The 15,607-nt window shown below is 37.2% G+C and overlaps 1 protein-coding gene across 4 annotated transcripts in view; it reads right to left on the bottom strand.

Annotated features, from left to right (window-relative positions):
• Positions 1–746: 746 nt before the first annotated feature.
• esyt2a (extended synaptotagmin-like protein 2a) overlaps positions 747–15,607 on the bottom strand; it is a 59,919-nt gene continuing 45,058 nt past the window's right edge. The window contains exons 15-25 of one of the 4 annotated variants that reach the window (XM_088085035.1): positions 13,945–14,046; positions 10,157–10,219; positions 8,365–8,439; positions 6,804–6,890; positions 6,578–6,727; positions 5,766–6,184; positions 5,439–5,537; positions 5,220–5,351; positions 4,984–5,089; positions 4,698–4,747; positions 747–3,747 (exon numbers count right to left, since the gene is read on the bottom strand). In XM_088085035.1, the coding sequence (XP_087941161.1) occupies positions 3,702–3,747; positions 4,698–4,747; positions 4,984–5,089; positions 5,220–5,351; positions 5,439–5,537; positions 5,766–6,184; positions 6,578–6,727; positions 6,804–6,890; positions 8,365–8,439; positions 10,157–10,219; positions 13,945–14,046 (1,329 nt within the window). In that variant the 3' untranslated portion in view covers positions 747–3,701. The remainder of the gene's footprint in view (positions 3,748–4,697; positions 4,748–4,983; positions 5,090–5,219; positions 5,352–5,438; positions 5,538–5,765; positions 6,185–6,577; positions 6,728–6,803; positions 6,891–8,364; positions 8,440–10,156; positions 10,220–13,944; positions 14,047–15,607) is intronic. The other 3 variants (XM_088085036.1, XM_042497791.2, XM_088085037.1) reach the window with 3 other exon arrangements.

Here is a 15,607-nt window from a genome sequence, read left to right as displayed (position 1 = left end):
TGCAATCCTCAGCACTAGATGCCACAAAGAAATCTTACATACTGCTTCTTTAACCCTTTGAAACCCGAGCAAATTGTCTTCTTCCAAAAATATGAAAAAGGCAGTGAGCAAATTTACAAGAAATGACCCAGAAATTAGCAGGAAAGTACAAGAAAATTACCTGGAAATTAGCATATAAAACCCCCCAAAAAACAAACAGTAAAAAAAAAAGAAACTAAAAAAAAAGAAAATGGCCTAGAGTGCTTAAAAATTATAATAACTCTGTAAAATATTTCAAATTTATAATTCTGAGAATTAGAAGTATAGTTTTCTGGACAGTTTTCCTTAGCTTTCTGAAGAATCATTTTCTAAATCTTACTAATTTCTTGCAATTTGCAGGACATTTCTTACAAAGTTGCTACTTTTATTTCTGTTTTCATTTTTTTTTTTTAAATCCTACCAACCTACTAAGGGCTAAAAGCTTAAAATAGCTTGTGAAAGGCGTCAAAAAGCAGTGCAAGAGAACTGATGTCAACCCATGTTTTAAAAGGTTAACTCTGAGGTTCCCAACCTGGGTGTCAGAGGGCCAATTCCCTTAAATTGAAACAAGCTGCAATTTGCAACAATAAATCATTGACTCTCAAATGTATTTTGTTCAGTTTCGCTAATCAAAACAAACACCAAAGCACGCTGAAGTCCTGCATCATCCTCGGCCCCCTTAAAGCTGCCGCAGCGACAAACTTCAAAAGAACGGTCAGAGGCCACAGTGCAGTACGGCTTCATGCTGCTATCACCAGCTAAAGCTCTTTATTTCTTTTAAAAGACATATAGGAGACATTCTGAAACATGATAAACTGTTGAAGCATTTTGTTGGTTCTTTTTACACATGTAAATATCACCGGGTCGTGTGAAGTTTTAAGGCACATGATAAATTAAGAAGACGGAGAAAATAAACCGCCTTTCTGAGGACAACGCCCACCACTGAGGCATAGCTCTCAAATCCACACAAACGTTTTGATTCTTACAAAATAAAACACAGACCGAGACAGAGGGCAACAGCTGCGAAAGACAAATAAAAAAAAACATTAAAAGACAGAAAACGCAGAACGGCACAATTACATATGTGTAAAATACTTTTGTTGATGTGAACACAACAAGGCAAAAGTCTACATTTGTGGTTTTTTGAAGGTCAAAGGTCACATTTGCCTCCTCTGTTTCAACACAAGATCGCTGCTCTTTGGCTTTGAAGGGCCACATATGCATTTATTTGATGTATTTGATAGCATTTATTATTGATATAAATCCCTTCCAAGCAAGTGCTGTTAAGTCAAAGCAGTGTTTAATATGATGTACGTGAAAAACAAAGATTATGTACACAAAACAAAACAGGTAAATGTCATTTTCAGCACTAGTATGTCTCGCTTTAGACTATGCATAGTTTTTTTTTTTTTCAGATTAGACACGTGTTGAAAATGACACATTATGACAAGTTAAGACTATTGTTGAATTAAAAAATAGATCAAGAAAAAGTGAACAACTGAGAATGATTGTAGGGGAATTAATTGTATGGGATCACTGAAACGGCGACAAGCACCCTGCAGTGAGCGCCCGCTGAAACCCGTTTTTGTAATCATCTAGTTTTCTCACTTTTAAAGCCACTATTTGTGTGATATTTTCTGTGATTAAAGAAGCTTTCAAATTAGGAAGTTTGTGTTGGAAGAAATCACACCGGTGAAAATTGGGGCAGACTTTGTAATGCGCTCAGATAAATCATCTCAGTGTTTGTGTAGGTGTGTTAACTGTTAAAGCTCCTATAATAGTGGTAAATAATGGTCATCCAAATAAAGCCAGGATTAAAATAATGGTGAAGTCAGCATTATAATTTAAATTACCACAGCACTAGTTTCTCTTATTATCATGAATCCTGTCCTAACTCACTGTATTCATTCACGTTATTTTTTTTCTTACAAGATTACCAAAAAGGGAAAGCTGGAAGACTTTTAATGTGAAAAATTTGCCAGCAAGTGATACGTTTTTCTTGATGGTAGCTTAACCTTGATCAAGCCAGATTACTGAAAAACAACAGTGGGTATAGCATGACTATTAAAGTGGAAAATACATCATAAACTTTTTTTTTTTTTTAACAAAAAAAGTGAACATGAATAAGGTTTACATTTCAAGGGTAAAAGGGTAAATTAAAAATAAAAGCATTTTCCAAATATCACCACTGGATGGCACCAGGAGAGAATTAGTGGCTTTAAAATTAAGAAAATGTGGGTGAAAACTGAATCACGTCATTTTAAATACAGTTAGTTTTGATGCATTATTTACCTTAAAGGACTAGTTCCACATTTTGGCAGATACAATTATTTTTCTTTTCTTTCAAAGTAGTTTAAATAAGATAAGTAGATCAATAGCACTCTCAAGTCAGCAGCAACAGGCTAGCTTAGCATGGCACAAAGACTGAGGCAAACAGCTAGCTTTACTCTGAAGGTAAAATCCACCAACAAACACATCTAAATCTCACTAACAATATGTTGAACCACTTTTTTTGTACAAATTAAACTAACAAGATATATCTCATAAGTCAGTGAGTTTTAGAGGTGCTGAGTGGCAGGCTGCGTTACCTCCAGGCCAGATGTTTCCTCCTGTTTCAAGTCTTTATGCTAAGCTAAGCTAACCATCTCCTGCCTGTGGCTTCATATTTAACTAACACACATGAAGCTGTCATCTTCTCGTCTAAGTCTCTGTAATATGGTGAAAGCCAAAATGTCAAACTTTTCCTTTAGAAGACTTGATACTTTATTTTTAAATCATAAATATTTAAAATTAAAATAAGAACTACTTGCTAAAACAGACTTTTTCTTCTCCTAGAGGAATTTAGAAAGTCAAAATGATCCCCAAACATAGAGATGTGCAAATATTCAGTTTAAAAAAAACAGGTCACTCTTAACAATGGCCTTATTTCAGTGGAACAGCAGGTGTATTAACAGAAGGAAAAGAACTAAACAAACTCGTAATTGTATCACGTTTGACACAATATTTTTCTAATTAGTGTTCTTTTCAATTGGTTAATACACATATTTTTTACAGTGGAATAAAGCCAAGGTAAAGCTGTGTGACCAAAAACGCACAAGGGCGAAAAATGAAATACTTCTCGTCTCTTTGGTGGCGTCTTTCCCTGCGACCGCCCGCCTGCTCCGCTTCAGAAACTTTGTCCAGAATGTTTTTCACTTTAAAAAAAATTCAATCAAATAAAATTACAAACAATCATTTGGCCAAATAAGAGACCACGCCTCTCTCTTATCTCTAGAATATGCCGTCTGTTTTGTCCAGCATCATTGTTTATATTTACAAACTTGTACATTGTTCTTTCTTAAGTAAAACTCCAGGCAGGAAACTGCAAAAAAAATAGATTGTCTTCCTCTACATCTGTTATAGTTTCTCCTATAAATATGGAATATAGACTTCCACAGCAGTACATTATGTCATATATAGTATTCTGCTTGTTGTATACTCCCTTTAGTCTATCAGCCTTTCACTTCTTAAAGGGGAGGTTTGCCTTGCGACTGATGTGATTAAATGAATGTCAAAAGCTGCTTTTCTGTTTCCTTTTGTACACTTACAAGTCATGAGGAAAATAAAAGGAGGTGCAGAGATATGATGGTAGTGATGATAATGATGATGATGATGATGATGATGATGGTTCCTGTGGTTGCCGTCTAGAGTTGGTGAGGCTTCGTCATGCCATCTTCACTCAGCTCATACCTGTAGGAGGAGAAAAGAGGGTTTTATTTTGGAAAGTTTCTGTTTTGTCCTTTTCCTGCAACAGCCTCTGACATCAGTGTTTTATTAATGTTACCAAAACGTATAAAATAAAGTAGCGTCTCATTAAAATCCCAGAGCTCCTAAGCAGTGAGTTCACGTGAGGAAATGCCATTTTTCAAAGGATGCAAGTTTACAATGCGAACTGTAACTGACTTTTTAAAAATTGTGCAAAGGTTGTAATGGAGCTGCCAATCTTAGCACGGCAGCAACAAGACGTAAGAGCTGCAACGACTAGTCTACCGGTTGTCAACGTTAAAATCAATCATCATTCATCAACTAAACTGAAAATGATTACCCAGTTTGAATATTTTTTTAAGAAATGCATTAAAAAATCTGATTCCAGATTCTTCAGTATTTAAGAAAATCAACAACAGATTGGTCTACAATGAAAATAATCATAAATTACAGCCCTACATGACACATACACTGATTCTACCTGGAGTCAGACATGTCTCCTCTGAATCTATTGTAGTTTTCAAGACCTTCACTAACGACTGGCAGCAGTTACAAGGATTTTTCTGGGTTCTACAAAATTTTATTTATAAAATTTCAAAGCTGTTCTTTGACTTTGACCTTTTTTTTCTGAGCCAAACTTGCCTACTGCTTTTTAAACGTAAAACTCTATTCAAGCATAACAGTGACAAGTGGCAAGAGGCAATTAATATAATGAGGATCACAAAGGTCACACAGAGGCAGTAATTTGAGTTTGCTGAGCAGTTCAGGAAAATGTTTTGAAGCCCTTTAGACACAAATTTTAGATTTGAGTATTTTCAGTTCTGCACTCACCAAAAACAAGCATTTTTAAAATGAGCTCTGTGTAAGCTGTTTCAGTTAATTGTTGTCTTATCAGCTGCTTGTACATTTAATAAAGAAGGAGATCAGAAACTAACCATTGTGTCCAACCCTTACTGATGTCCTCATGGGTCAAATCCACCAGAACCTGATGAAAAAAGTCAACAGAAACAATAATAATTAAATTACAACTAAATGACTGCACATAATTAAAATACTGAATTACAATATTCTTGCATGACCAGACTAAAATCAAGAATTTAAATCCCTAAGAATTAGGTGAAAAAAAAAACATTCTGTCAGGATAAAACACATTTTATTCGAGATGTTTACTAAGGGTTTAAACAAACATCTAGAATCCTCCTGCCCCATCAAAGCCTGTACCTTTCCCAGAAGGCCTTTGTGTTTGGAGAGCAGACCTCCGCCGTTCTTCACTGCGACATCCAGAGTCCGCCTGTGGAGCTCCACGAGGGAAACACTGAACTCAAACCTGAGCAGACAGAGACACAAGGAGCAAAATAGTACATTTACAACTCAGCCACTGAAGAATCAACAACAACACTGTGTTTAACTTAAAACGTATCGAACAATATAACTGAAAACAGAGAGGTGGGACCCACGTCTGATCGTAAACTGGGTTGAGGGTTTTCTTGAACGTGTGAGTTTTCCTCCTGCCTGACCGCCGTTTGTCAGGGAGCAGGTAGAGGCGGACATACGGATCTGAGCCGTGGTCAGTGAACGCTATCAGATTCCTGTGAAGGTAAACAAATGACTATTACATGACAGTGAAAACATTCACCTTATAAAGATGATTCTTGGAAGAAAATTTTGGTCTGTACCTGCAGCCGTGAACGACCACGATGAGTTTGTTCCTCTGGGAGCTGTGTCTGACGGTCAGCTGGACCTCACCCAGCGGGAAATGACTCGGGCCTGAACCACTAAAGAGAGACAGAGGATGGTTTTTCCCTTTTTTCGGACTTGTAATCGACAAAACAATTAACCGATCAATCCAGAAGATGAAAATGAAATGAAAACAGTCGTTAGCTGCAGCCCTAACTTGTAAGTCAAAGTATTGTTCCTGTTGTTTCCTGTCGTTTAAGATACATATCCCGGGCATAGACTGTTTGTCTGACAGATAAATGGATGCATGTTTGGTTGATATATACTTTTGCAGTTGCTGGAGTCTCTGCTGCAGCTCCTGAGCAGCGTAGGGGTTGGAGATGTCCGAGGCGATGCTGGGCGTCGGTTCTTTGCCTCCAGCCAGGTACTGCTGGGAACCAGAGATGGCCAGGTTGGAGGTGCTCCTCCCTGTCTCAGCCAGACCTCCTCCTCTTCCTCCGCCCTGCCCCAAGTCTGACCTCCCCGGAGACCTAAAGGGGTCGTCGGCCTCCCTCTGGCGGTTCAGCAGGTCCTGGGCCGACACAGAGGAAGAGCGCGGGATGTCGGAGGTGGAGGAAGTAGGCGCAGGGGAGTCAGAGGAGACGGAGGGCCGAGGGGTTTGGCTGGCAGAGCTGTTTTTGCGGACCTGCACGGAGGACGGGGTGGAGTCTGAGGATGAGGAAGTGGTCTTATCCAAACACAGTACCTGAAATAAAATACATACAGAGAACTTTTTCAAAGAAGTCTGACAGTTTTAAGACAAGAAAGTGTGATTTTGAATTTCAGAACTGATAATGTTTCTTTAATGCATATTCCAAGACCCATGTTCTGCGTGAACACCAAATTTTTCAAAAATCAGGCAAGAAAAAAGTTTCATAAACTAATAAAGTTCAGCTCAATTTAAAGTCTTCCAGTAAAAGGACATTATCTGAAACCACACGGCCACTTCGCTGCCAAATTTGGGATTCTAAAAAGCTTCTAACAGCTTGGAGTAAACCACTTTGGGCGACCCCTACGCACTCATTTAATGGCACCATGACAAAGCACAAATTGCTTTCAGTAGCACTCAGAGAACATAATCGGCAGGTTGTCTTCCTACCCGCAGAGCCATCTTCATTTTGAGGGTGCAGCTCGGTCCAGAGTTCTTCAGGGGGAAGCGCTGGTTCAGCGTCATGTCCTCGGCCTCCAGCAGGTGACTCAGAGGCAGCGTTAACGTCCCCAACGAACACTCGTGTTTCTCATCTTTCACCTAAAATCATCAGCTGATATTAGATTTAACTGCTTATTATAGCAATGAAATCAGCAGATAAAATATGTCTCTGTACCTCAACCTCCAACTCTTGGCTTTTGGGGTTGTGGATGAGGAAGGTGAAAGCTTCCTCCCACACCGGTTCATTGGTTTTATATCTGGTCTGGAAGAGGACGCAAACAGAGAGGAGTCAGAGGATCTTCCTAACAGACTACAGCCAACTGCAAAACTGCTATTTCTCTGTATCTGATGTTACTTTGAGGGATTAAGTTATGTAAAAATGTCATAAACTGTGTCCGAAATCGTCTCCTATCACGGATATAGTGCACCATATAGTGTGTTTGCAATTTTGTAGTGGTGTCTGATTTCTCTGCTGTTAATTTCATCCACTATATAGTTCACTATAAAATGCCCACAATGCACAGCAAATTTGAGTGTACATACCATGTACACTACATTCAGCTCCCATTTACCACAATGCAATGTGGCTGTGTATTTCCAGGGGAAAAAAATTCCAACGTAGTGTACGAAATCTCGTTTGTTTATTCTCTATATAGTGCACTATTTAATATACACCTAATAGTGAATAGTGAGTGAGTGAATGAGGGGACAGTTTTGAACACAGCTACAGTGTCTTCTAAAAGTACCAAAACATTTGCAGGTCCAGCAAATTACAAAATTTTAAGTTACTGCTAGATGCCCGCCAATGTGATACACCTACAAACTTGCTAGCTAGCTGGCTAGCAAGTTTGTCGCTACACAGCTAACATAAAATCTGCAAGTGGAGGGTAAATATACACATTTCTACAAATTCTTATTTTTAAAATTATATAGATTCAAATTTGGGGATTTAGGCTTATTTTTTATTCTTTGGGACAGTGAGATGAGAATATCAATACCAATCTTGTGTCTGTGTGTTAAATGCAGAGCTGGAGTCAACTATGTGGTTAGCCTAGCTTAGCACAAAGACGTGAAATTAGCCAAGCTTTTATGCTAACTTTTGCACTGCTTGTGCTATGTACACTGCATACATGTTTATATGTGTGTCCAGTAAATCTAGTAACATAGCTAACCTTTATTGGCATCTTTTTTTGTTATTCTCGAAGTCTTAGCTAGCTGGCTAACACTTTAGAATAACAAAATAAATTATGCCTATATAGGTTTCTAAAGATCATGGATTAACACATTTTATATTTTTGTTACATTAATACAAAACAATTTTTTTAAAAAGCTTTTATTAAAAAAATTATTGGTGGTAATTAGTGAGTTATACTAATTTGGAAGGATCCAGGCTACAGTAACGTTAGCCGTTTCCCCGTTTCTAGTCTTTATTCTTAGCTGGACTAACAATGTCTTGACTCCTGTTTTATACTTTACACACAGGCACAATATTTATTATCCATCTTCTCATGTCATGCTTAGAACAAAAGCACATAACTGAATATTCCAAAATGTTAAACAGTGCATTAACTGAAAGGTAAAGTTGTCCTCAATCCACTTAATCCCAGAATATAATTAAAGTATAGGGGGGTTACATTGGCTGTAGTTCTAATGTTTCATGAGATATGAGGATACACGAGATTCATAGATTATACTGATGGTGGTGGGTATAAAGATGGATTGCACTTTGGTCTCACCTTGCTCTCGTAGGACTTGTGTCCCACTGTGAACTGGACAAACGGACTGGGATCGCTTGTCACTTTCTTACCAGACTGCAGGGAAGAAAGACAGGTTTTACAAACATGAAAGCAATGGCTAGCAAGCTATAGCAAGCAATGCTAGCATTTATAACACTCTGGGACTGTATTCTTTCATATTTTCTTTCCTTTATGAAAATACTAAAACTACTTTGATAGCTGTTTCTTTAAAGTTGCAAACGGATGTCTTGAAAAAAAGATGCAGTGATGAAATGAATGAGTTGCTTTGGTAAAGATTTACTACTCTAAGCTGTTAGAGCATCTTTTTGGGTAAAGTAATCCGATTAAACATGCTATAAATAAAAACCTTCTACATTTTAAATATTTTCTTTTACAATATGGCCTTTAATAGGAAATGAATCCATATTTTATTGAGCATTCACAATTACAAAGCTTATACAGTGTCATTTTTGAACATGTGACAATCACATCATTACCATGACACCAAGTGTGCACTATACTGTCACATTTAGCACTTGATGGCAAAATGTGAAGATTTTTATGGAAGAAGGAGTTGAAAAGGTAAAAGTCTATATAACCCCAAACCAAGAAGTCTGGAAATCACATGAAAAGAAAAGATTAGATTAATGTACATTGGACAACAATGTTGTTATTTACAACACACATTGTTAGACACAGCACAAAGTTTTAGTAAAGAAACATGATTAGTGGAGTTTGTTAATAATTTCACAGCAACAGTCAGTAAGTTCAGTTTCAGTGACTAAAATCAAACACTATTTTACAGGTCACCACTCGTGACTAGTGAGCCTCAATTCTGATCATGAATAATTTAATGATCTTGAATTATCCCTGATATTGTTCATAGTGCGACATAACCCCCCCCCAACAATGTAGACAAGTTTTAACAGTTTAAAAGTTTTTAGCGACTAAATAAGAAAGGTTATCTATAATTTATAATGTGAAAAGTCTTCAAGTCATTAACTTATACACAATACACAATAAAAGCACCGACCAATTACAGGTATGTTTTTTTGCACACAAGTTTACATCTTAAAAAATATGTTGAATCAGTTACACCTTTGGGTGTAAAACTGCTTAAATTTAGCATAACTTTATAAAAAGTATAAAGACATCTATGGCAATATTGTAAGAACTGAGTTTTGCAACAACAGAACAAAAAAGCAGCTATAGGAACCTATACTAAGCTACAGAATGAGAAATTCTGTATTCATGTAGCTATGAAAAGACTAAATTTCTGCTTACTTCAAACTACAGTGTACACTATATGGCCAAAGATGTATGGACACTTTGCGTACTTGTTTCTGGGGCTATTTTTACTGATTTGGTTTCCTGTTTAATATAATGATACCGTGTGCACAAAGCCAGCTCCAAAAAGAAATGTTTTTTTTCCAAGTTTGGTGTGGAAAAAAATTGACTGGTCTGCACAGAACCCTGATCTCAACCTCACCAAGAACCTTCAGGATGAACTCGAAGTCGACTGTGAGCTAAACCTTATCACCAAACACCTTGTTAACCGACCTCGCTAATGCTCTTGTGGAAAGACTGAAACCAGACGACTGAAGGCTGCTGTGTGTTAACACGCAAGTTCTGGCATCACATGTGGGTGTAATATTTAGGTGTCAACATACTTTTGGCCATACAGAGCAAGTATGAGTTGAAGGTGAGAGTCTATAAGCCTGCGTGTACACAAGTCACTGTGGTCCTCTGTTTCCCTCCTCGGTGTTTGAGCGAAATGGGTGTGCTTCGTTACCTTGATGGCCTTACTGATCGAGGCCTTCTTCAGCCCCGCTTGGTTGAACTCTAACGGATTGCGCTTTGATTTTCCCCCAGGGACAAGGCAGGAGAGAACACACACAAACACACACACACCAGCAGGTTATTAGGGAGAAGAGGGGCATGCAGGGAGGAAGAGGAGGAGGAGAAAGACAGAACACACCAGGACCGCAGGCATCACCAAATTTTGAGACACAATGAGACAGACAGAGAGACATGGATGATCACATGGTTAATGTCATTCCCCAATTAAACCTGGACATGAGGTCAAAACTAGAGTCCAACCACTACTGGATTTAAGAGGCCCATATTCATTTAAGTAAGTAGAAATATTTTAAAAACTATTTAATGCAACACGGATCACAAACTGTATTTGTTATTTAGTTAAACTTGTGTTTCTGTCAATTATCTCTCTTTAGAAGTTGTGTCATTAGTACATATTAAAGTAGACATTTTTCCAGTTGAACAAAAAAAGTTAAAGATGAGTAAATTTGAATTTTTTAAAATGTAATTCCTATAATAATGATAATAATAATATCTACATTAAAAAAAAACAACAAATTATTTTTTAAATAGTAGGTTAAATTTACAAAACTCCACAGGATATAGTTGCAATTTGTCACCTGCCATTAACCAATAGCTAAAACATGTAAGTTGGACTCTAGTTAGAATACCACAGCATGAGATGAGTCATTATTAAAAATGGAGAGAGAGTAAATGAAGATCAGAAGGAAAGAAAAATTCTGTTCGAAAGAGACACAGCAATGGTTTTATGTTGTGGTGATAATTGGGTAAAATTCAAGACATTTATATTGGTATGAAATTAATTGATATCACCATGAAGGATTTCACAGAGTTTTGCAGATTGCAAAGAACCAAAGAACTGGAAAGAACAAAAATATCACCGGCTAATCTGCGAATCCTTTGATAGCAAAGGAATGACCGAAAGGTCAGGGTAAGCCAATCAGAGGCAGAGTAAGGCGAGCCATTCCTTTGTTATCCTAAAATTTGCAAATTTGCCTCCTGGTCCACTCTGTCAGATGAGTGACAGGATCAGAGGTGCAATAGAGTGGTGACGGGACGATGTATTTTTGTAGGCCAACCAGGAAGTTAGCATTGCACTGGTTCCCTCGTCAAAAAGCTTATGGGATTTTTGAATGGGATTTTCGGTTATCGCCAATAATAAGCTCTGTGGCGAACATAAGTTTATGAGACATGTTTTGTTCAGCATGATAATCTTTATAGATGAACACCACTTTTGTGTGTTTTGAAGCGTAAATTAAATCACCAGAAGCAAAAAGCAATTGTTAGGCTATACACGAACTACATCGTGGTCACACGTATTAAACGCCACCACTACAAACACTGTAAAACAGATAAATCAACAAGTTCAAGTGCGACTCTGTAAAGCTATAAAGGCGGACAAGTGGATTTAATGAGCTTCTAGGTCCGCTGTGTTGAAGTCTTACGTCCCTGACAAACACTGTAGTCCAATTTAGCCACTTGTTAGCAACCGCCTTTTTTAAGATGAGTAAAACCTAAAAAATTGGGTTTAAGCGGACATATTTTATGTTGCAGAACAAAACGTGTCAATACCTTTAGCGTGTGTTAACCATATGTCTTATTTAAGGCATTTTACCGAAAACCCATTCAAAAAACCCATAGACTTTTAGACGAGGGAACCGGGAGTGCTAAGAGGCTAACTTCCACGTTTTAGGACTCATTACTTCACCATTCTATATTTAAGCAATACACAGACTTGCTGATGAGTAAACAGTTAAATTAAAGGGGCATTAACCCATCAGTGACAGCTACTGGCAAACAGTGGGAACTGCATATGTTTAAGTATTAGTTTCAGGTCTGTGCATTACTTTAAAATTAATCTAACAAAACGTCTTCAGTTTTCATGGAGGGGTAAACATGTGCTGCCCCCTGGTGGCAGAGTCGAGGTGAAATGCCACACAGGAGGCTGATGGGGAAAACCTGTTGACACACAATGAGTTTATACAGGAAGGATGGAGGGAAAGCAATCCACTGAGAATTCACCCTCCCTGCTCTCAGTGTCTCAGACTGATCAAAATGCACTCCTTCCTCTCAAAGTAAGCCTGACATGAAACTTTTTTTATATTTTTTGGTGACAAAAACATATGGTACAATAGTTCATAAAGATCATTTTAACCTGCTTGTGAAGTGTGAGTACTTCGGGGCCTCTGGAACTTTCTGAATATGTTTGTAAACTGTTAATTCAAGGCTGTGAACATTTTAGAAAGCTGTGACAAATATTCAATATGTTTTTTTTACAGACGAAAAAACGTTTCAGAGACAATACAGACTTTATGGGAAAAAAAACTTTTTTCTAAATTTCTACATAACTTAGTGGATAAAAAAGAGAGATTATCTAAAATGATCAAATTCAGTCTTAGTAACACTACACTGACTACATTTACACGCACAATATATTCTGGTTTTTGCCCTTATCTCAAAAAAGACAAAAATCCTACTAAGCTGTTTACATGCCTAATGATAATGGATAGCTCACTAATATTCATGTTTACATGCAGCTGTGGATACTCCAATTAATGTGCTCTCACATGACATTTACATGTTAAAAAATGGAAAAGTTAGATGGCTAGAGCAGCTTGTGTTATTTTGCTTCTTTGCATCAAAATAGGATTTTTTTTCAGTTTTCCACTGATGGCGGTCTTGTTCAGCCAACAGACAAGAGGCTGTCTGGTAAGAAAACAAAGTGAAATGCAAATTTTAAATGCACTGAATATATGTCCAAAGAAAGCTCCCAAAACCCGAATAATATGGTGTATCCCACATGTGCTAATTGGAAAATACATTTGGAATTTGGAGTATCCAAACAGAATATGCCATTTATATTATAGTTGGTGTGCATGTAAACCTAGTCAGTGATGACTAAAACAAGACTAACATGTCTAATGTTCTCGGTAACTAATTGTTAAAAAAAAAAGAAAATGTCAAAGTAATAATGACACATATGTCTGTATATATGTCTGAAACTCACATGGATCTTTGATTCTGCGAAACAAACAAATACTGACAAAATGAACACTAATTTAAGAGGAGCAGATTAAAATTCATGTCTGGTACTTTTTGTTTTTTCGAATGAGACACCTATCTTACAAAACACGAAGACCTGTACCTTCAGGGAGCAAACATAGGGCAGCATTGATTGTTTTTTATCCTTTTTAAACTATCACTCTGCTAAAATCCAATATGTGTTGGCAGTGAGGCAGAAAAACATCAACACAACTTTTTCTCTGGAGAAAATGAGCGCCATCGATACAGAGAATGAGCTCTGGAGAGGCTCATTTTGTTAGATGCACAGCCGGCGTCTCTGCCTTCCAGAAAATAACCCATCTGATGAAACTAGATTAGAGGAAACAGTGTACAATAAGTCAACTTACTGTAGGTACTGTGAGATCAATAATTCCTTATTAGGGAAAATAAGGAGGAAGGATGCTTTTGATCGTCCTAAAACATTAACCCTCAATGTCGTTTGCTAAATTTCTGGTAACATCCTGCAACTTTGTAATCAGTCTACCTCTGACAAATAACATTCACAACATATAATGATATTAAGGGTCATAACTCATGCACTAGTCGGGATTCATGCTCACTGGGCAAACAGTTAAAACCTCTGCAAACACAAGCAAACTAACAGAAAAGGAACACGACCTCGGGACCTTGGCGTTGGCCAAACTACTCTAGAATGCAGAAAACAGCCAGCGGACTCACAAATAAGGTCCTATAGAGAGAAGCTGTGTTCTCACAAAACACGAGGCCAGCCGCCCGCCTCTCTTTTAAGTAGCCAGAGCCCAAGTTCCCCTCGAAGACGCTCTTCAGAGGAGGAGGAGGAGGAGAGAAGAAGAAGCAGAGAAGAAGAAGAGGAGGCTGAAAGAGGAAGGTTAGGCCTGCACTACAGAGTTCAAACACTAACAAAAAATACTGAGACTAGATAGACTAAAAGGTGCAGTGACAGTTGAGTTACCACAAACAAATGACACCACGGCTGAGAAAATACTGTATGCATACTCTAGCAGCCATAATTCTGGTCAAAACAGGAGGAGGGCGCTGTTTATTTGTCATATCACTCTCAATTTCATCCCAAATGCTTTTCTACCCCATATGTAATCCTCACGAATGACTTCAAAACAAATCATTTGTTTTAGAAACGTTTTAAAATTTTTCAATATATTTAAACAATTTGAGCCACTAGGTCCAATACAAAGCATCAGGCCTCATGAACTGTGTCAATATACTATTTTTGTGCCGAGATTATTATATGTGTGCAGAGTCAGACTGTAATGCTCCCCCACAGATCAAAAATATAATAGCTAATCTGAATTGTTTATGGTAACTATAAGAAGGTGTCCCTGTTGGTGTGACATTAACGCAATTTTATACAAAGAGTTGTTATATTTCACATAATTAATATAATTTTAATGGTCTTCTGGTCTTTTTTATAAGCGAATTATGTCTATAAAACTTAAGATCTATATTTAGACTGAGCATTACTTTGCTGACACAACTGCTGCGCTAATGGAAATATTATCAAATTATTATAAACTGTATGTCAAATTATTAAATCAGATCCTGTGTGTAACTGACTGAGGATTTCGCATTGTAGCAATTATCACTTTTAGCGTATTTAATAGACTCAGATGAGAATTTAGAAACGCTTATCAATTGACACCAGAACACAAATGATAACTTGTCGTTCTGTTTAAATCAAAACATTACAGATAATGCACTACTACTACTGAATGTGTTATTATACCATACCACTGCACCTTTAGTGAAGAACAGAAAATAAGTTCAGAAAAAGAAGATGAGTGAGGAACTGAGGTGAACGAACTATATGAACTGGAACCAACAAGAAAAAACTGAATGGAAAACACACTAAATTGTTTCCCAAAAACATTTGTTTTAGACTACCTGGAGCACCAACTCAACTCAAATCAATGAACAACTCTTACAGAAGTATTAAACCAAACAGCAGGTGAAAGCAAAAAAAAAAACAACAGTTACAATAATGCAAGAAAAATATAAACAATACATAGACAGCTCAGAATGATAAATTAAAATAAAATACATCAACATTTTCACTGAATGTCTCATAATTCTGACTCATCATGATTTTTTTCCCATTCTTAAATATAAATATTTTTCTTTCTTTTATGTGAGGAAAATAGGCTAAAAAAACATTCAACAAAGAAAATAAACATGTTTGCGTCCCTACATGGCAAAAAGGCACGATGACAAAATGGAAAGTTTAGAAAGGAGTCGACAGGGCAGCTCGTACACATCAGGCTCCACAGAAGCATCTGTAAATCACAATTTTTCTTCACCTGGGCTCAATAAATATCTGTACTGGTTCTAACTGTAGACTCTAAGATGA

Source organism: Plectropomus leopardus, chromosome 12, assembly GCF_026936395.1.
Source record: "Plectropomus leopardus strain MGB_pleo_1.0 chromosome 12, ASM2693639v1, whole genome shotgun sequence".
Classification (NCBI taxonomy): domain Eukaryota; kingdom Metazoa; phylum Chordata; class Actinopteri; order Perciformes; family Serranidae; genus Plectropomus; species Plectropomus leopardus.
Note: the sequence above shows the minus strand (reverse complement) of the source record. Positions and strands in the feature narration are given on the sequence as shown.